We start from the raw sequence: 20,625 nt of genomic DNA, 5'->3' as shown, positions 1-20,625 counted from the left end.
AAAACCGGAATTAGATTATCGAATAAGAGGAGGTGTTACACTAAAAGTGGAAAGATTTATTATTCAATGTTCGGTTTTTGAATCAATTTTTTTAGAGTGTAAAACAGAATCAAATGTTTTATTTTTCTCTGTGTGCTACCGGCGCAGACGACAGGAGGTGTAGAAAGAAAGCGAGGGTTTGTGTAGATTTGGCGCGATGCGAGCGGAAGTAGGAAAGAGAAAGGAAAGAAGGATATCATAAAAGTAGAAAATTCCGTCGAGTTAAGACGTGTTTGTTTTCGTTAAATAAAATTCTTAAAATACAGTCCACTTGCTTTTCGTCCCTGAACTATCCGAAGAACATTTTGGTCCGATCGTGCCGGATGTCGGATTAGCGGATGGAAGCAGTTTAGATTCTCGGTTCGTGCGCGGAACGAGAAAGAATCGACGCGAGTTTCGGCAGTTGAGACGGTCGAATCGCGAAGTGAATCCGATTGCATGCGTTGCATCGGATAGTGTTTTCCGATAAACGTGGTCGGAAATTGAATTCTGTTCCCGATTGAGTGGTCGAAGAAAGCTCCCGGTTACTTGCACGTTCCGGAAGTGTGAGCTGCTAATCGGACGGCAGAATAGAACTTTGAAAAGTGGAGGTCAAGCCTCAACGAAGAAGAAGAGCGTGAAAATTGTGCGGTAGTGAAAAGAAGAACTAAAAGAACTATTCGCATGTAATGTTTTTGCGTTCTGGTAAAGTGAAGAAAGTGTTGTTTCCGTCGACGCCATTTTCAACCCCGACCGGTGAATTCAGTGTGCTTCGTAGTGTGCGTGAGCAGAAGGAGGAAGCTGAACAACGGCAGAAAGAGAAGGAAATGGCGGAAAGTGTTGTTGCGTTGGAGCAGTGTTGCCACGCTGCAAGGTCGAAAGTGGTGCGAATAAAGTCGGCCATTTTGAGTGCAGAACAGGATCCTGAAAAGTTCACGCATCATGGCTTGAAGCTGTATCTGAAGACGGTTGATTCTTCTTATGAGGAATACAACAATTTTCAGAATCGTATTTACCTCACCGATCCACAGAGGAGAGAAGAATTCGAGCCAAAATTCGTCGAATTTGAAGAGCTGTACGAGTTCGTTCGAATTTCCCTCTGTGAGATGATACAGCACTACGAAGACATCGAGAAGGCCATTGCGAACGAGGCAGCGTTGGAGCGAGAGAAGCAGCTGCTGGCTGTGAAGTTTCAAGGTAATGCTGTGGCAATCAGTGATCGTGCTGGATCCAGTGGCGTACCGGAAAGTGTCGTGCCGTATAGAATGCCACCATCGTTGTTGTTGCAGCAAACACCATTGCCAACATTCGATGGCAAATACGAACACTGGCACAAGTTCAAGGCGAGATTTTGCGATATTGTCGACCGGTGCACCCAGGATTCCCCGGCGACGAAACTCCATTATTTGGATAAGGCCTTGGTCGGAGAAGCGAAGGGGGCAATCGATGAGCAGACCCTCAACGATAACAACTACGAAGGTGCATGGAGAATTCTGGTCGAACGTTACGAGAACCTCTCGATGGTGATTCATGGCCACGTGACAAGGTTGCTGAACTTGAAGCAGATGGCCAAGGAGTCGTCAGTGGAACTGCGAACGTTGATCGACGACTGTACGAAGCGTGTGGAGTCCCTGGAGTTCCACAAGCTCAAGATGGACAAGATGTCTGAAGCTATCGTTATCACGTTGCTAGCGTCGAAGTTGGATCCGAGTACCCGAAGAAGCTGGGAAGCATCTTGTGAACACGGTAAGTTACCTGTGTATAAGGACACGATTGCATTCCTGCGAAAGCATTGCCATGTTCTGGAGCGGTGTGAACAAAATGTCATGCCAATCAAGAGCAAGATCGTGCCGATGAAGACCCAGCCATCTATCATTACCAGTAAGACGCACACTGTGATGATTTCGAAGACGACCGATGGATGTCCCGTGTGCGGAAGTGCTCATTCGATTGATGCATGTGGAGCGTTCAAAAGGTTGAATGTTGACGAGCGGTATATGAAGGCGAAGCAGCTGGGATTATGTTTCAGCTGCCTGCTACGAGGACATCGAACGGTAGCTTGCAAGAGCGGTAAAACGTGTCCAACTTGCTCGAAGAAACATCATGCACTGATGCATCCGGAAGAGAAGAAGCCTGTTGCAGTTGAATTCCCTCAGCCACCTGCGGCAGAGCAAGCAACGAGTTCCTCCCATCCACTGACAGCAGCAAAGTGCACGATTCCAATCGAGCCAATGCAGCCGAAGCAGATTTTGTTGGCGACAGCTATCGTGATGGTGTATGATTGCAACGATGTAGCGCATAAGTGCCGTGTGCTACTGGATTCCGGAGCGATGGCAAACTTCATGTCAACCAGAATGGCGGAATTGTTGCGGCTACGAAAGGAGGGTGCAAACGTCCCAATCGACGGAGTGAATGGGATGAAGACTGTCGTGAAGTACAGAGTGAACGCTAGAGTGGCATCAAGAACAACTGGTTTCCAATCGTCGTTGGATTATCTGGTTGTGCCCCGAGTGACCGGTGCATTGCCGGCTACTAAGATCGACCCACACAGCTGGCAGATTCCCAAGTCGGTTGAACTAGCAGATCCGCATTTCTATGAACCAGGTCGCATTGACATGCTACTCGGTGCGGAGCTGTTTTTCGAAGTGCTGCAAAAAGGTAAGATCAAATTGGCCCCGAATCTACCATTGTTGCAGGAGAGTCAGCTTGGATGGCTCGTTTCTGGACCGGTGTCCGACTCTGTGATCGGAACCGTGAAGGTGTGTCAAGCTGGAAAATCGGAGGAAACCGACGAGCAACTGTGCCAACTGCTGCGGCGGTTTTGGACTATCGACGAGTTTGGAGGTGATGCGTCGCCAAGGCCAGACGATAGATGTGAACTAAGTTTCCAGGAGACGCACAGTAGAACCAAGGATGGCCGTTACGTGGTAATGCTGCCATTCCGCGATAATGTTGGAGAGCTCGGAGAATCCCGAAACCAAGCGATGCGACGATTTTTGTCTCTGGAGCGTCGCTTAGAAGGTCAACCGGAGTTGAAGCAAATGTACGTTGATTTCATCAGCGAGTATCTGGCACTTGGCCATTGCCGAGTTGTGACGGATTCCGAATGCGATAGGCCTGAGTCTGTCTACTATCTTCCACACCACTGCGTGGTTAAACCGGACAGCTCAACTACCAAGCTGAGAGTGGTGTTCGACGCTTCGGCGAAGAGTAGTTCAGATTTGTCGTTGAACGATGTGATGGAGATTGGGCCCACAGTGCAAGAGTCACTCTTCAATGTGATATTGAGATTTCGCTTGCATAAATTCGTCTTCACCGCCGACATCCCGAAAATGTATTGGCAGGTGATGGTTCACGAGGCTCATCGAAAGTATCAGCGAATTCTGTGGAGAGAAGATAAACATCAGCCAATGAAGGAGTTTGAGTTAAATACTGTTACTTACGGTACAGCTGCAGCGCCTTTCCTGGCGACACGATCGGTTGTCCAGTTGGCTAGAGACGAGCAAGAAGATTTCCCAGCGGCGAGCGCGGCAGTTGAGAAATGCTTTTACGTCGATGATGTGATGACTGGTGCTGACACGCTTAGCGATGCTAGGCAGCTCCAGCGAGATTTGATCGCACTATTGGATAGAGGTGGATTTCAGCTCCACAAATGGTGTGCGAATGATGAGGCGTTACTCGAGGACATTCCAGCAGATGCCAGGGAGAAGCAGATGAACTTCGAGGACTGCGAGATCAACGGAGTGATAAAAACTCTTGGCATTCTTTGGGATCCCTCCAGCGATGAATTCCTGTTCCACGTGAAGCCAATTAGAGATGGCTCTGAATTTCCCACGAAGAGGTCAGTGCTGTCCGATATGTCAAAACTGTTCGATCCTCATGGCTTACTAGCACCGGTGGTACTCATCGCCAAACTGGTAATGCAACAGCTATGGCAACAGAACGTAAGATGGGATGATGCGATTCCAAAGGAGCAATTTCGTATATGGAACCGATTCAGATCCGAGCTTTGCTGTTTGAATTCCCTCCGGATCGATCGGCGGATTACTATTGACGATACGGTTGCTGTGGAGCTGCATGGATTTGCTGACGCTTCCAAGGTGGCGTACGGATGTTGCATCTATATGAGAAGCGTGAAGAGTGATGGTGCTGCAGAAGTTCGACTGATTTGTGGCAAGTCACGAGTTGCCCCAATGAAAGAACTACAACGAGACATCAAGGTGGACGCAACCCCTGATGAGATGACGATCCCGAGGCTAGAGTTATGCGCTGCGTTGCTGCTAGCTGAACAAGTGAATAAAGTGCGCGAAACCTTAGCATTAACAACCGCAAAGGTGGTGCTTTGGTCGGACTCGAAAATAGTGTTGAACTGGTTGAAACAAATGAAGCCAAATACCCCAGTGTTCGTACAAAACCGCGTAGTGAAAATAAGAAAACTTTTTGCGTGGCACACGTGGCACTATATTTCGACTCAGCACAACCCAGCGGATTTGGTGTCACGTGGTGTATTCCCTGAGGATTTGATGCGGTGTGAAGAATGGTGGTTTGGCCCAAGTGTGATTCCTGTTGTTGAAGACGATGAATGTGGTGTGGTGGAACCGGAAGAATATGCCCACCAAATTGTGACGACTTTGGTACCGGAACGAGATTCTGTAATACCGAAGAAACATCTTGAGCCGTACGAAGTGATCCTGAAGTACAGCAGTTATCGAAAGCTGCAGCGTATTTTCGGGTACGTGGTTCGTTTCCTACACAACTGCCGCTTGAAGGGAAACAAGACGACGCGCAGAAGTGGTGCACTGAATAGTGAAGACTACACCGAAGCACAGAAGGCGATGGTGACCATTGTCCAGCTGGTGGTCTATAAGGAAGAAATCAGTTGTATCCAAGCGAACCAACCAGTGAAGGGGAAACTGCGCAATTTAAACCCAATCTACGACGACAACGAAAGGCTGCTGCGAGTTGGCGGTCGCATAAGGAACTCCGACCTGCCGAAAGACCAGAAGCACCCGATGATTTTGCCGGAGAATAACCACTTCACGGAGGTGCTAATAGAAGCGTTGCATCGTGAGCATCTTCATGTCGGTTTGAATGGACTACTTGCGGTGGTCCGACAGAAATTTTGGCCAGTGAACGCGAAGCGAACTATTCATCGAGTCCTGAGGAAATGTGTAGTTTGCTTCCGGACAAACCCCAGAGACGTACAGCAGTATATGGGCGATCTTCCGAGCTGCCGAGTGACTGCTGCCCAACCTTTCGCCAGGACTGGAATTGATTTCGCAGGACCATTCTTCATTAAGGTTGGACGGATGAGAGCTAAGGTGAAGGTGTACGTGTGTCTTTTCGTATGTATGTCAACCAAATCCATACATCTCGAACTGGTGAGCTCTTTGACGACTGTTGGTTTCCTGGCAGCACTTCATCGATTTGCTAATCGACGAAGAAATCCATCTGAGCTGTTCTCCGACAACGGAACTAATTTTCGGGGAGCAGACCGAGAACTTTCCGAAATGTTGAACCTGCTACAGTCTCAGGTGCTGGCCGATAAAGTGAACGAGTTCTGCCAGCCCCGAGGAATCAAATGGAGCTTCAACCCTCCCAAGGCTCCACACCAGGGAGGCATTTGGGAAGCCAATGTCAAATGCATGAAGTCCCATCTGTGCAAGACTCTAAACGAAAGCTACCTGACCTATGAAGAGTTGAACACTTTATTGATCCAAATAGAAGGTGTTTTGAACTCGAGACCGCTTGTGCAGTTAACAGATGATCCCTTCGATTACGAAGCGCTGAGCCCAGGACACTTTCTAGTCGGACGGGAACTGACGGCGGTAGCAGAACCACTGTACGATGATTTGAAGGAGACGAGCTTGTCACGATACCAGCTGGTCCAAAAACGAATGCAGCATTTTTGGCAACGGTGGTCAAATGAATACGTGACGGGTCTTCAGAAGCGCAGCAAATGGTACAAGGACCCTATGTTGCTGCGAACTGGATTGCTGGTGATCATGAAGGAGGACAACATGCCACCCAAGACTTGGAAGTTAGGTCGCATTATTGAAACGCATCCAGGTAAGGACGGAGTTGTACGTGTGGTTACGGTCCGCACTAGCAACAGCATCTACAAGCGACCGACGACCCAGATCGCTGTGCTTCCCATCGATGACTGCACGGATCAAGCAGAGCCCAAGGAGAAGTGAGACCTTCGCCTCACCCGGGGGAGTATGTTACACTAAAAGTGGAAAGATTTATTATTCAATGTTCGGTTTTTGAATCAATTTTTTTAGAGTGTAAAACAGAATCAAATGTTTTATTTTTCTCTGTGTGCTACCGGCGCAGACGACAGGAGGTGTAGAAAGAAAGCGAGGGTTTGTGTAGATTTGGCGCGATGCGAGCGGAAGTAGGAAAGAGAAAGGAAAGAAGGATATCATAAAAGTAGAAAATTCCGTCGAGTTAAGACGTGTTTGTTTTCGTTAAATAAAATTCTTAAAATACAGTCCACTTGCTTTTCGTCCCTGAACTATCCGAAGAACAGGAGGTTTAGGGCTAGGGTAATATGTTCTGGTAATTCAAGGATTCGCCGTACAAAGTTCTTCTGAAATTGCATCTATTTTAACTAGCAGATGGTTAAAGACTCGGAGTTTGCCCGAGACTACACTTGAAGCCAGGATAACAATCATGAGTATTAACTCAACAAGGACTGCTAAATACTAAATACAAGGACTCACGTGATTGCTGATTACTAAACAAATTTTTTAGCTTGATTCGGTGTCGCTGCTAGTACAAAGCCCCTATTTTTCTAGTATTTTTCTGGGACTAAACTAAAAGCGAAACAAAGATGGGACTAGAGTTCCGTTGCATGGTCAAATATCAGTAGTACCGTTTTGGTTCCTCCGAAATTAAATCCATTATGTTTGCTAAGGGGCGCGCCTTCGCTGAGATGCAAGTCTCTATGAAGGGTGTAAATAGCGGGACCTTTTCATCACATTCGATTTTTATCAATCTCTGAGGAATCAAACCAAGAACTGTACAGAAATCGATGCTTCATTACCTATCAATGGAAATGGAGTAATGCGACATGCACATACGGGTAATGCTATAATAGATCTAAATAATGGTCGCAGTGGCGCATCCGAACAGAAAAAAGAGGAGGTTTGATAGTGATGTTAACGGGCATCCAGTTCATCAGTCTTAGCGATACAGCGTTCTTATGAGCACTTCCACAGTTATTAACTGAGAGCTTTCTTTGCCAAAGTTGCCATTTTTGCATTCGTATACCGTGTGGCAGGTACGATGACACTCTGAGTCCAGGAAAGTCAAGGAAATTTCCATTACGAAAAGATCCTGGACCGACCGAGATCCCTGACAACTTCAGCATGGCTTTGCTTTGTAGCCGCGGACTCTAAACATTCGGCTAAGGAAGACCGAAGAAAGTATGTTGAGCACCAAATAAACAGAAGATTTCAGTCTGCAATTGAGAAGACCAGATGTAGGAGATCCATATCAGTCCTTCTGACAGTTCAGTCTATTATGAGATGTAGGAAACATTTTTCCAGTACATCTATAATGAAGGGACATGCGATGGAAATAAAAACACTAATAGTAGTGCAGTTTGGTACTAAACAAATGAAGTTGGTTTATATTGTATTTTTAGCAGTACTAATTCATATACACTACCCGTCATAAATACGATTCTACCCCATTACCCCGAAATACATTACCCCGAATGCCATTACCCCGAATGCCGTCACCTCGAACGTGTCAATACCCCGAATTTCATAACCCCGAATGCCATTACCCTGAATGTACCATTTCCCCGAAAACCATATCCCCGAATGTACCATTTCCCCGAATATCAAAAATACGTGATCCTTAAAACATAAAGCAACTAATTATGACGATCTAGTTGAGGAATGAGAGATGAAAATAAAGGAGGAGAGAATGAAAGGAATCTCTGGAATAACCACGGCGTTAGTAGAATATATACTAATCCCCTTATTAGGTCCGTCCGGTGTAGTTATTAGAACACTTGCTTGTCTCGCCGTGGACTATAGATATCACATCCACGAGATAGTTCATTATGACCTCATTCATAGTCTTTTGGAAGAAGAGAAATACCTTCATCCCGTTTAAGGGGACGGACCTGGTGTAGTGGTTAGAACACTCGCCTCTCACGCCGAGGACCTGGGATCGAATCCCATCCCCGACATAGTCACTTATGACGTAAAAAGTTATAGTGACGACTTCCTTCGGAAGGGAAGTAAAGCCGTTGGTCCCGAGATGAACTAGCCCAGGGCTAAAAATCTCGTTAATAAACGTGCCTATTCTGCGCGGCGTGTGAGGTGACACGAGTCGAATGAGGTGACAATTGTCGACTCGCTCGCATTTGATTAACATTAGTCGTCTCACGTCACTCACGGTGTGAGCGACTCGTCTCGACTCACACGCCGCGCAGAATAAGCACCAAAGTCAAACCAACCAACCAACCATCCCGTTTACAAAGATAGAAAAACAAAGAAATAATTCTACTTTTTTTTATCGAATTCATGTTTATTTCGTTTTCTAATCCTACAAATCAATTAATCACTTGTTTCCTATTATTACATACATTCAATCAGTTTGAATTCATTATTGTTAAAGCAATTCCTGTCAGAAAATCAAGATTTTTGGTGCGAACATAGCTTTTAACTATCTGTTGTAATTTTTCGTCCAATTCAACCACTTTCCTGACTCGTTTTTTTGATGGAATTCCTTGTAATACGCGAAGCAGTTCTGCATTGACTGAGCTTTCTTCAAGTTGAAATTGCTTCACAACGGATGGATGGCTTTCAATAATCCATTCCACTTGCAATGCCATCTTTCCAAGTTGTTGGAAGTTCTTGGAATGTTGTTCAGTACATTTTCGTGTACAGACCACAGTGTAGGAGGAAAAACTGGAGCGCGACGTTTCTTCCTGGAAATTTGCTTTCCATGGACATAATAATCAGAGAAATAGTCAAATAAATTTGGTAACATATTTGAACTAATTTCCTTTAGCTCATCAAAAGCTTTAGGTATTTCGGAAGCCGGCAAAAAAGCTAACGAAGGTAATTGCTTAAAAATCAGTTGAACTCTGTAGCTGCCACCGTACGTCGTCTGATATCCAAGTTGTTGAACTTTTTTATACATGTTTTGACAAAGGTGGAAATAACAACCGTGAGTTGATGCTCCTTCAAAAACTTTTCTTGCAGCATTCAATTGAGCAAGTTCAAAATCCGCCATCAGAAGATTCGGACCTAATTCAATTTCTACTTGAGAAGCGATCTCCGTCAACTCTTCGAATGCCGCTATATATGTAGCTTCATCCTTTTTTGGCAGTAACATGAATACTAAAGGCAGAAACCTTCGTACGTTATCTTCTCCAATGCTAGCTTGAATTGAAAAAATTTGGCAGAAGCCTTTTGGCGCAGTGGAAAATGTGCTGTCCATCATCCAAACAGGAGCTTGCGAAAGAAGTCGAATATGTTTGGTAGTTGTGAATATTAAAATACGGCCACCGGGAGATTCAATGTTCCTCTGCAAAAAGGTTTCACCGTCCAGGGTCCTAACGAATCGCTCACTGACGTTGTCAAAGTTTTCGTTTGGCTCAGCTAGGTCGTCATCCTCCGTTCTGCTGCGTTGAATCACCTTTCTTTGAGCAACTCTGCTCAAGGATGATAGTACCTGCGAAAAATAGATATTATGAACATATAGACGTGCATGAAAAATTTCTTCAAAGCGGTCCCGCCACTTTGCTTTTCAGTACTCTCATTCCATGGGACCGATGCACGAGTTCAGTAGTTTAACGTTTGAGCGGTGCCAAATTCATTCGTTTCCATGGTCACATATATAACACGGCACCGCTCAAACGTCATCGTGAACATGCACATTGCTCCATAGCAAAGCGATTACTCATCGATATCAACGAATTAATTATCACAAATGGAACAGTGCCAAGATACAGATATAATATAATATAAGATATAATGAGAATTGGTCGTTAAGTTCAATTCTTACCTCAGCAGGAGTCTTCGATGCCACCTGTCTAATTATCTTCTCCGGTGCGTCGTTGTTCTCATGGGCGTGATTAAATAACTCTGATAGGAAGTTAGCGATTTCTACACGCATTGCGTTTGGCTCGTGGTTATGCGCAGCGGTCATCCGTGCAGTATTTTCGATGTCTTTCTCGCTTATCGCTCGACCTTTGCATGGAATGGATTTGCCAGGAGTTCGCCTCTTCTCACAGTCCCAATACATTACGCCTGCGACCTTTGAAAAATAAAAGTAATTATTGGTGCATTCAACTTTAAAATCTGTACTCCTTACCGTCTTATTCACATGGTAGATGAATCCTCCTAAACACAATATAAATTTGCCTCTGATAGATCGGATAAGTTTCGGGTTATTCGATTGTGCTGCCGCCTCTGTAACTACCGCGAGGGATGGAACTTGTTGAGTGGCAGAAGACATTTCATCGCACTGCTTCTAAACACCAACTATGAAGAAGCTGATCAACCACGAACAATTTGCTGAACAATAATTGCCTTCAACTGATGAAACGAAACTTAATTGAGTAGAACGCGCATGGCAGATTATATAGGCATCGCACAATGGACCGATGCACGAGTTCACTATCTGACGTTTGAGCGGTGCCGTGTTATTTACGTGACCATGGCAACAAGTGAATTCGGCACCGCTCAAACGTCAAATTCGTGAACTCGTGCACAGGTCCATTGTTTAGAACTTTCTGGCCATAAGGTTGCTTAGCATGTTGCTATGTTATACGTTGTTAATTATAATTGATATTTGTTGGAAAAGTAATGTTTGTGAAATTCAATGCTTACTATGATACTGCCTTTTCATTGAAATGTTTCTTCTGTCACATTCAATGAATGATATTAATCATAAAATCTGTCGTCAGATATAAGCCAGAATCCCTAAGGCCACTAAGAATGTAAAGGAAGTAGCCGTAGGGGTGATACAATTCATTACAAAACAATGAAACAATCTATAACTGTTATAGTAGTAGTACTGTTAGGTTTTATTATTTAAACTACCACATAGTACAAATTCTAATCAAGCACTTTGTTACTCAATCAATGAAATAAATTCAGGTGCACTTCGAATTTTTAAGGCACTGGTTTCCTTTTATGATGCTTCGTTGTTATCTGCAGCATTGTATTTATTCCGCAATCTCACAGATATGTAGCCATAAATGACAATGAAATTTGTCAAGTTATCTTGTTGCCTAAGAAAAAATGGAAACTTATTTTGGCACGAACGTGTCAAAAAATCCGAACAAAAACGAGATGAGCCAACGTTGTGTTGAAAATGTCGTTGATGTAGATAATACTAATAATACGAACAAAAAGAGAACCAAGTGTAATTCTGTTGAGCCTGCGGCACACAACATATTTGTTGTATCAAAACATATTACATTGATTCAGTGGTAACTTTAAAATTTTATGTTAACAACATAACAAACTTCCTCCCACCTCCCATTCCTCCCCGGATACACAGATGAAAAGACACCTACATGCCAGCAAACAGAATCCTGCTTCTTTGAATAAGTTCGGGGTTTTAAACCTTTCGGGGTTATGGTCGGGGTAATGCTTCATTCGGGGTAATGGGTTATTCGGGGAACTGGAATTCTGGGTGACGGCATTCGGGGTGATGGGATTCGGGGTGATGGTATTCGGGGTAATGGGGTAGAAGCCATAAATACGGACTCACTGAAATAAGTATTGCAACACTCAGCTGAATAATGAATCACCCCCAAAAAGTTTAGCATCACCTCAAAATAGGTTAATTCACATTGCTATATCTCGAGATCCTTACGACTTGTGAAGATGCGATCTTCAGCAAAGTTGTTCAGGGGATCAAGGACATCCGGAAATGGAACCGTTTAGTTCGCGATTTTGGCGCTAGGTGGCGCTAGTGAGCATGTAAAATTGAGCATTTTGAACTAGTTCTAGTTTGTGATCCATAAGAGATAGAAAGTTCGGGTCTTCGGCAAAGTTACTCAGGGGTTCAAGGACATCCGGAAAGTGAACAGTTTAGTTCGCGATTTCGCCGCTAGGTGGCCAGGTGTATATTCAAGTGTATCATATCTGATTCATATTCTAGTGATTCTGGTATGACTTACTCCATGTGCGAGTGACTCAGTCAGGACTCATATTCATCATATTCAAATTATTAAAGTCAGAATCTCTTCATGGTTCAAGTTTGATTGGCTTCATATCCAAGTGATTGATGTCTTATTCTCTTTATATTCATGTCTTTCGGGTTTGATTCACTCCATATTCAAGAAATTCATGTTTGACTTGAATATGGAGTAAACAAAAATTAATGCTCACTAGCGCCAACTAGCGACATAATCGCGAATCAAACTGTTCACTTTCCGGATGTCCTTGAACCCCTGAGCAACTTTGCCGAAGACCCGAACTTTCTATCTCTTATGGATCACAAGCTAGAACTAGTTCAAAATACTCAATTTTACATGTTCACTAGCGCCACCTAGCGGCAAAATCGCGAACTAAACGGTTCCCTTTCCGGATGTCCTTGAACCCCTAAGCAACTTGGCCGAAGACCCGAACTTTCTATCTCTTATGGATCACAAACTAGAACTAGTTTAAAATGCTCAATTTTACATGCTCACTAGCGCCACCTAGCGGCAAAATTGCGAACTAAACGGTTCCCTTTCCGGATGTCCTTGATCCCCTGAACAACTTTGCTGAAGATCGCTTCTTTGCAAGTCGTAAGGATCTCGAGATATAGCAATGTGAAATCACCTGATTTAAGGTGATGCTAAACTTTTCAGGGTGATTCAATATTCAGCTGAGTGTTGCAATACTTATTTTAGTGAGTCCGTATTTATGACGGGTAGTGTAAAATGTGTTCATGTATCTATTTTTGTTAACATTTTTCGTAGTTTCAAAAGTATAGTGCGGCATGGATTGTTTGAAGCATTTTAAACGAACCTCTTTTATAACAATCAAGATCGGAGAATGGACAAGATCAAGCATACTTGTTTTTAATTATGAATCGTGGTTTACGGCTAACCAGCTGAGTGGAAGTTTAACAACTACCGAAAGCTAAACATTACATATATTTTGCAATTGGATTGAATGGACAAATTGATGTGAAGTTTTGCGAAAAAGTTACACGTCTTCTCAGTGAGAATCGAACTCACGACTCCCCGATCTCTAGTTGGGGCGCGTTACCACTACGCCATGAGAGGACTCATGAACGCAGAAGTTAACCTGAATTCGATTTCAGCTCAATAATCACGTGGTCCTTTTTCGCAAAGTGCACTTCTTTCGGAAGAATTAGATGCCCATCCAAACACAACGCAACACAAAGCTTTCTATATATGTATGTATGAAACGTATGTTTTCACGTAACAATGACGTTTGGATTATTTTGAGTGTACTGCACTGCCCATACTCGCATAACAGTCCCATATTATATGGGATTTCATATATAAATGGGACTGTTATGCGAGTATGGGCAGTGCATCTAAGTGTTCCAATTTCCGCTCATGGTAGACATATTTTATGACCAACATACTGAAGTATGCATTATTTTGAATTTCGTTATTTATTCTGATATTTTTATGGTCAAACCATCACATTTACTACAACAATAAATAAGACTGTATACTAAAATCGTCAGTATTTTTTTTTTCAATTTTGTACATTTTTTTACATGAGCGATTATTAGAACACATAAATTTTACTGCTTCAATAGTTGCTCACAGGGTCTTTTGTTTTTAATATAAAGATTTACAGTCAAACCTCCATGAGTCGATGTTCGATTACTCGATATCGACTCATGGTACCATACTAAATCCCAAAAATCATGGTTACTAAAATGGTCCCCTCAAACAGCTCTCCATAGAATATATCGAGGTTGAACTGTATTTCAACAATTGAAAATAATGGCAGATCACTTCATTTAAAGATGTTAATGTTACTAGAAGATAATCGTGCGAAAATGATAGCATTTTCATACGAAAAATCAGTTTTTCTACTAGTGAGTAGTAAAAGGGTTACTGGTGCACTTATGGTACTATCAAACTAACAAACAACAACCAACTTCCCATAATAGCTATTAGAGAATGTAGGGGTTTTAGGTAGGCGTTAAATTTATCATTTTTTCTCATCCCCATATTCAGGTCATTTGGTGTGCTTAAAAAACGGAGGTGCAGAAGAATGTTACTGTAATTTTTGGCTTTTTGTTCGATTCCATCAATATATAGCAAATTTTTGCAAATCTGCTATTTGTTAGTACATCAACACATCAAAAACTAGCAAATATTAATTAATGTTATTTTCTAAAACAATGGCATGACTTTGATCAATTTTATTGTTAATGCCGAAAGAGATATATAGCGGGGTTTGTTGGTCCAACACTACCAATCTACTGATCTGAGACCTGACGGACAAATTGAAACGGGTGGGGAAAGATTAAATCGCCAAATGTCTAGGCATAACAATGAAAATTTTACGACATGAATAAACGTAGGTACTTACCTATGAAACCAAAAGTTGCAGCCCTGTTCGCACAAAATTGCTTGATCGTTGTCATGTACTTCTTTGTGGCAACCGCCGCAGGGGTAGATTGGCGGTGCATTCGGGTTTTGCGGGTTGAACACTTTCGACTGGTCCGGCGGGTACAGCTTTCCGGACGTCACCGGCATCGGCTTGGGGCCGAACATTCCCATGTGGTGATGGTGGTTCGGTGGAGGTCCGTTGCCCGGAGGTCCCAAGCCGCCCATGGGTCCTCCTGGGCCACCCATCGGTCCACCGGGTCCACCACCCATCGGACCGCCCATCATGTGCGGAGACTGCAGAGGGCTTCCACCCATACCGCCGCCCATTCCTCCCATGTGTCCCATTGGACCACCCATTGGTCCTCCCATACCCATACCGCCCGGGCCTCCAGGACCCATTGGTCCGCCAGGTCCCATCGGTGGCCTATGGCCCGCATGGCCAGGTGGCATATTTCCATGCGGTGGCATTCCCATGTGATGATGCATACTGCCCGGTCCTCCTCCTCCGCCACCTAACGAAGGTGGCATGTGAGGGTTCTGTTGATGATTACCAGGATGATTTCCGGGATGGTGCGGAGGGTGATGATTCATACCGCCCATTGAATTCGGTGGCATCCCACCCATGCCTCCGGGACCCATTCCAGCTGGGTTCATTCCTCCTAAGCTATTTCCACCCGGACCTCCAATGCCAGCAGGATTCATTTGTTGTTGCTGCTGAGGTCCTCCGGGTCCCATTGGCCCACCCGGTCCACTACCTCCAGAGCCTGGACCACTGTTAGCACCAGGTCCTTGCGTGTGTTGAGCGTGAGGAGATTGTTGAGGAAGCGGAGAAGCGTGTGGTTGTTGCTGCTGCGGTAGCGGTGGATGAGGTGGAAGTGGCTGGGACTGAGCAGCAGGAGATTGAATCGGTGGCTGATTTGAGACCATCGAAGGCGATGGGTTAGGTTGACTCACTTGTAACTGCTGTTGATTATTTGCTTGTTGTTGCTGCGATTGTCCAGGACCCTGCTGACTACTATTCGATTGCTGTTGGGGACCCAGCTGATGAGGTAATTGATTAAGGTTCCCTGATTGCTGATTTGTCATTGCACCATTGGGTAAGTTCATCCTATTATTACTATTTACTCCGGCTAAGTTGGGTGACGTTTGACCGCCGACGGTTGGCCCCGCTGACGACACCGGTTGACTATGGCCGGCCGAGTTGGGACCTAAGGGAACGTGATTTGGGGGACCATTTCCGAGAGGGCTATTCATTGGAGGACCCATGGGGCCATTGTTTATGTGACCCCCACTCGTGTTCATCGGACTTCCAATCATCTGTCCATGTCCTCCATGGGGAGATCCCATTCCGGGCATCGAGTTCATGGGACTACCAATGTTTCCCCCACTCATGGGGCTTCCTACCGATTTATTGTTCATTTGCTGCTGACTCATTGGTGACATGCCACCCATGGGGCCCATTGGAGACAGAGTTTGGTTCATGCCACCCATTGGACTCAGTCCACCCATTTGAGCACCAGGAATAGTTCCCATAGGACTCATTCCCCCTCGTTGTATAGGACCGTGAGGGCCCATCGCACCCATTTGCCCCATACCAGAGTTCATATGCATTGGATGGCCCATAGGGCTACCCATTCCCATTGGACTCATTCCTCGCATAGGGGGGCCTTGTGGTCCTCCAGGTCCCATTGGACCATGTGGTCCCAAGCCGTGATGAGGTGATCCATGTCCCGGTCCGTGACCCATTCCATGGGGAGGCATACCATGCATTGGACCGCCATGAGGTCCACCGTGAGGAGCTCCGTGTGGTGGCCCATGATGACCCATTGGACCGCCCATATGGTGAGGATGCATACCCATAGGTCCCATTCCCAACGGTCCACCGTGGCCCATACCACCGCCTCCCATATGACCCATCATTCCGGGGCCTCCGTGATGCATATGGCTTATGTGAGGCGACGGGGTATGCGGAGGCGTATCGTCAAAGGGATTCGACGCAACTATCGTGTCTCCGTAGCCGGTGGGCACAGGAGGGGCTAGATCTTGCGGCGAATGCGTTGGCTGGGGCTGCGAGGCTATCGAGTTCGCATTATTGGCGTTGGACGTTTTCCTTCGCTTTTTCGGCTGACTCGGTGCGGAGATGGGCAGTTGGGGCGATTCGGAGGGCGATTTGAAATCCGGCGGACAACCGAGTCCGGGACCTGGCATACGGTATGAAGACATTCCCAGATTATGTGTCATCACTCTGCTACCAATAGTGGTACTTCGCAGTAGGAACCTTGCCTTTTTTTGCTGGATTGCACAAACGGAGAGGATCCTTGCTTGATGAGATAACTTCTTGGCAGTAGTTTCTACTAGCACGTCAACTTTACATTCACTATTTATTATACGGTTCTAGGTCACAACTCTCTGTACACACTACTGCTTGGCTACGTGCGTGGATTAAAGATTACAAAGTGTTATTGCTCGTCTGGTTATTACTTTCACTGATTTGTTTCACTGTTTCTATACAAGGTATGAGTGCTTAAAGCAGCGTTCCTTTTCTTCTATCCGAGTTGAAAAATGGTATCAACTACGCGGTCCTCGTAGCACGATATTTTCAGATATATGGCAGCAGCACTGTCCGCGACGCAGGCCGTTCCATTGGGTCAAAAGATGCTGCGCAGTCCATTGTTGGTGTGTTCTGTCGTTGCCGGTGGGATCTAAAAAGATACAAAATGGAACGTATTAGTATGGTAATTGGTAAAGCTCGCGGTGATGGAATGAACTTGGTCTTAAATAGTTGTATCTTAAGGGAAGTATGGTGCGGAACTAGCTAATCACAAGTAACAAAAAAAATCTTCGAGATGTTCAATGGGAAACCTTGATCTTGAACTCGATTGGCCGCCCGTGGTTGGTTCTGCAATATCAGCTACACTTACACAAGGAACCAACCAGATGACTGCTTGGGACTAACAGACATTCTCAGTGTATAAGTGTTTGTGTTTTTCTATTTTTAGGTAACAATGGCGCCTGCCACGTCAGAATTCAGAACAATGATAGGAAGCGGGAGGAATTGATGATGCATTAAAAACTGGCCTGCATCTACGCCTGTTTATGCGGGAAGGTTTACACCATTTTCCATCTACACTCCCGTGCATTGTTTGGGTTAGTTTGGGTTCACCCCCTAAAAAACATACAAAAGTGTTCTGTACATATCTCTGTGATTACACGTCCAATTGAAACTCTCTAAGTCGCATTCGAAAGGCAAGGAGTTATTCTTACTTCGTATGTATTTTTCCAAAAAACATTTTTTGAACTTTGTATACTAAATTTTTACTTAAAGTTGTGACATTTTTAAAAAAACACACTGAAAAATCATATCTAATTTCCTCAGCATTGGGTAGACCAAAATTTTAAATCAAAGTGTCATTAGAATCGTAATGTTATATTCTTTGAAGAGACCCCACGAAATTTTGGCGGAAAAATCTGAAAAGTATCCAAAATCAATGAAACAGTCATTCAAGTCATCGTGTAAAAGTTTGGGTTCACCCCTCAGTATGGTGTATCGTGCAAAAGTTTGGGTTCACCTGAACTTACTTAAATCTTTGAAATCTCAAACCAATCATGTACGCACCATTATTTGCGCTTAACAAAGATTTAAACTATTAAAATCGGTTGAAAAATGGCAGAGATATTGACAAAAATGATGTGCGTGCGGCTCAGGTGAACCCAAACTTTTGCACGATTTGCATCATACTGAGGGGTGAACCCAAACTTTTGCACGATGACTTGACTGACTGTTTCATTGATTTTGAATACTTTCCAGATTTTTCCGCCATAATTTCGTGGGGTCTCTTTAAAGAATACAAGATGGCGATTCTAATGACACTTTGATTTAAAATTTTGGTCGACCCAATGCTGAGGAAATTCAATATGATTGTTCAGTGTTGTTTTTGAAAAATGTCACAACTTTTTTTTTGTATGGTATTCAGTTGGAGCTGCCTGACAGCTTAACTTGTCAAGGCTGAACCCTCGGTCTGGCTTTTGCCAAGTTTCCCCTCTACCAGGACCAATACTCAGACGGACTAGGCAATGGCGCCCACATGAACACTGGTTTTTATTAGTATTGTGACGTGGTAGTTTTTGAAAAGTACCCATATTCCCTTGCTTCTGAGAAAAGGAAGCATTATGAAAATCAGCAGCTCCATTAGAATTTGTTTGAAATTGTAGTGTAAAATTTGTTTGAAATAGTAGTGCATTACTAATACTGTCTAGTCGAAATGGTTTTGAATAATTTGTCATTCAAGTGCTATTCTGATTACTATTGTCTTTTACATAAGATTAGAGTCTTAAATGTCAAGTGTCGTCAAGTCTTAACAAAATTAGGCTGTTTAGTAGTAGTTCTAGTTAATTTCATTTTTTGTTGTTATAAGTATTTATTGGTCATTACGTTCATATATCCTTAAAGAAAAAAGTCGCTTTCCTTGTCTGTTCAACAATTTGTCGAAACTAGCAAGTGTACCCTAATGATCGATCTCAGCGTCTAACTTTCCATAGTCATTTTTATAGTGAATGTTGAAGAGTAAAGTTACCTTAGGCTTCTATTATAGTCTCCTACAAGATTCACTTTTCGGTGGCAAATGCAATGCTTCACAACGCCTACTTTCTACTTGTAAATTTTGCGAAAATGAAGCTGGAATTAGATTATTTACACCGCTGTTACAAAAGAGGTATTTCTTATTATGGCAATGTAAAAACCACATTAAAATAAGATTGTCGCCACTTATTTCTACTCAGTGAATCTACTAGTCATTTTCCTAAGAGTTCCTAAGTATTCCCTACGTCGTATATGATAACGATGTATCTAGCTAGCTAATAGTAAGAGTGGCTACGGATCATTCTGGTTAGCAAAAGGCAAACTGAACGTCACCAATAGTATTAATGTCCACTTCGAATAGATTAATTATTTGAAATGGGCATCAATTCTATCAATGACGCAGAATATCCGTTGGATCACATCCGAGATATTATTGCGTCTATGCCATATGAATTATGACGCGGCTTTAAGCAAAAAATGCCAAAATGTGATACCACCACTACAGGTTACGCCTTTGGTTTCCATCATATGGGCTAATGGATTATGCCCTGCCATCGCGGCAAGGTCGCATAACCAAGGGGAGGGGTTTTTTGAAAAATGTCACAACTTTAAGTAAAAATTTGGTATACAAAGTTCAAAGAATGTTTTTGGAAAAATACATACGAAGTAAGAATAACTCCTAGCCTTTCGAATGCGGCTTAAAGAGTTTCAATTGGACGTGTAATCACAGAGATATGGACAGAACACTTTTATATGTTTTTGAGGGGGTGAACCCAAACTTTTGCACGGGAGTGTACGTGTCATCAGGGAAGAAAGTTCGTCGTTCAACTTTGAAATCTATGGTCTTGAGAGTATTGAAAGACAGTGGTTACACTAAGGAAAAAATTATATTTGATCTTCACTGAACGGAGGTTAATTACAGACTAAACTGATGATCAACTGGTGAACATATTTTTTCACTTTTTGATACTTCCAAACAATCGGGTTACCAGACTATGTCCTGATCGGGTTACTGAGATAGCATAGTGGATACTCGATTACTCGATCTCCAACACCCTCTCTTAATCAGACAATCCTTTATGCTCTCTCATTTTACGGGACGGACAGATCCTAGCATTAGACTGCAATGATTTGATGTCAGGAGGACGCTTCACCTGTTGCCAAACGCTATTCGAATGTAATGATTTTGATTTCTGATTTACTTCGATTTTTAGCGTTTTCAGTATTACACAAATTTGTTGCCGCCGGTAGAAAAATGTCCAATTCGTAAAAACTTCCTCTCATTGGACATACACCTATCATATCGCCATCATAGTTCATCTTGGCTGTCGTTGCTTCAAAGGAAACGTTAACGCCTGCTTCAGTAGGGTGGGGCTTATTTCCAAAAATCTTCCGTAGTCAGGATTTACGAAGTGGAAAATGATTATCGGTCCCAAAATAACATCCTGTGAAAAAATGA

The 20,625-nt window shown here is 43.7% G+C and overlaps 2 protein-coding genes across 2 annotated transcripts in view; both read right to left on the bottom strand.

Moving 5' to 3' along the window:
* Window positions 1-20,625, bottom strand: part of LOC23687614 (protein pygopus) — a 60,777-nt gene that overhangs the window by 1,783 nt on the left and 38,369 nt on the right. The window contains exon 2 of the mRNA XM_021854059.1: window positions 14,568-17,289. Within this exon, the coding sequence (XP_021709751.1) occupies window positions 14,568-16,828 (2,261 nt within the window). The 5' untranslated portion in view covers window positions 16,829-17,289. The remainder of the gene's footprint in view (window positions 1-14,567; window positions 17,290-20,625) is intronic.
* LOC110679456 lies at window positions 8,758-11,662 on the bottom strand. The gene is made up of 2 exons (XM_021854061.1): window positions 10,051-11,662; window positions 8,758-9,717 (listed from the first exon to the last, which is right to left on the bottom strand). Exons 1-2 carry the CDS (start codon window positions 10,501-10,503, stop codon window positions 8,824-8,826), a joined length of 1,347 nt encoding a protein of 448 aa, XP_021709753.1. The 5' UTR covers window positions 10,504-11,662; the 3' UTR covers window positions 8,758-8,823.

The sequence above is a fragment of the Aedes aegypti genome, chromosome 3 (genome assembly GCF_002204515.2).
Source record: "Aedes aegypti strain LVP_AGWG chromosome 3, AaegL5.0 Primary Assembly, whole genome shotgun sequence".
Classification (NCBI taxonomy): domain Eukaryota; kingdom Metazoa; phylum Arthropoda; class Insecta; order Diptera; family Culicidae; genus Aedes; species Aedes aegypti.
The sequence above is the reverse complement of the archived record's forward strand: the minus strand, read 5'-3'. Positions and strand labels throughout refer to the sequence as shown.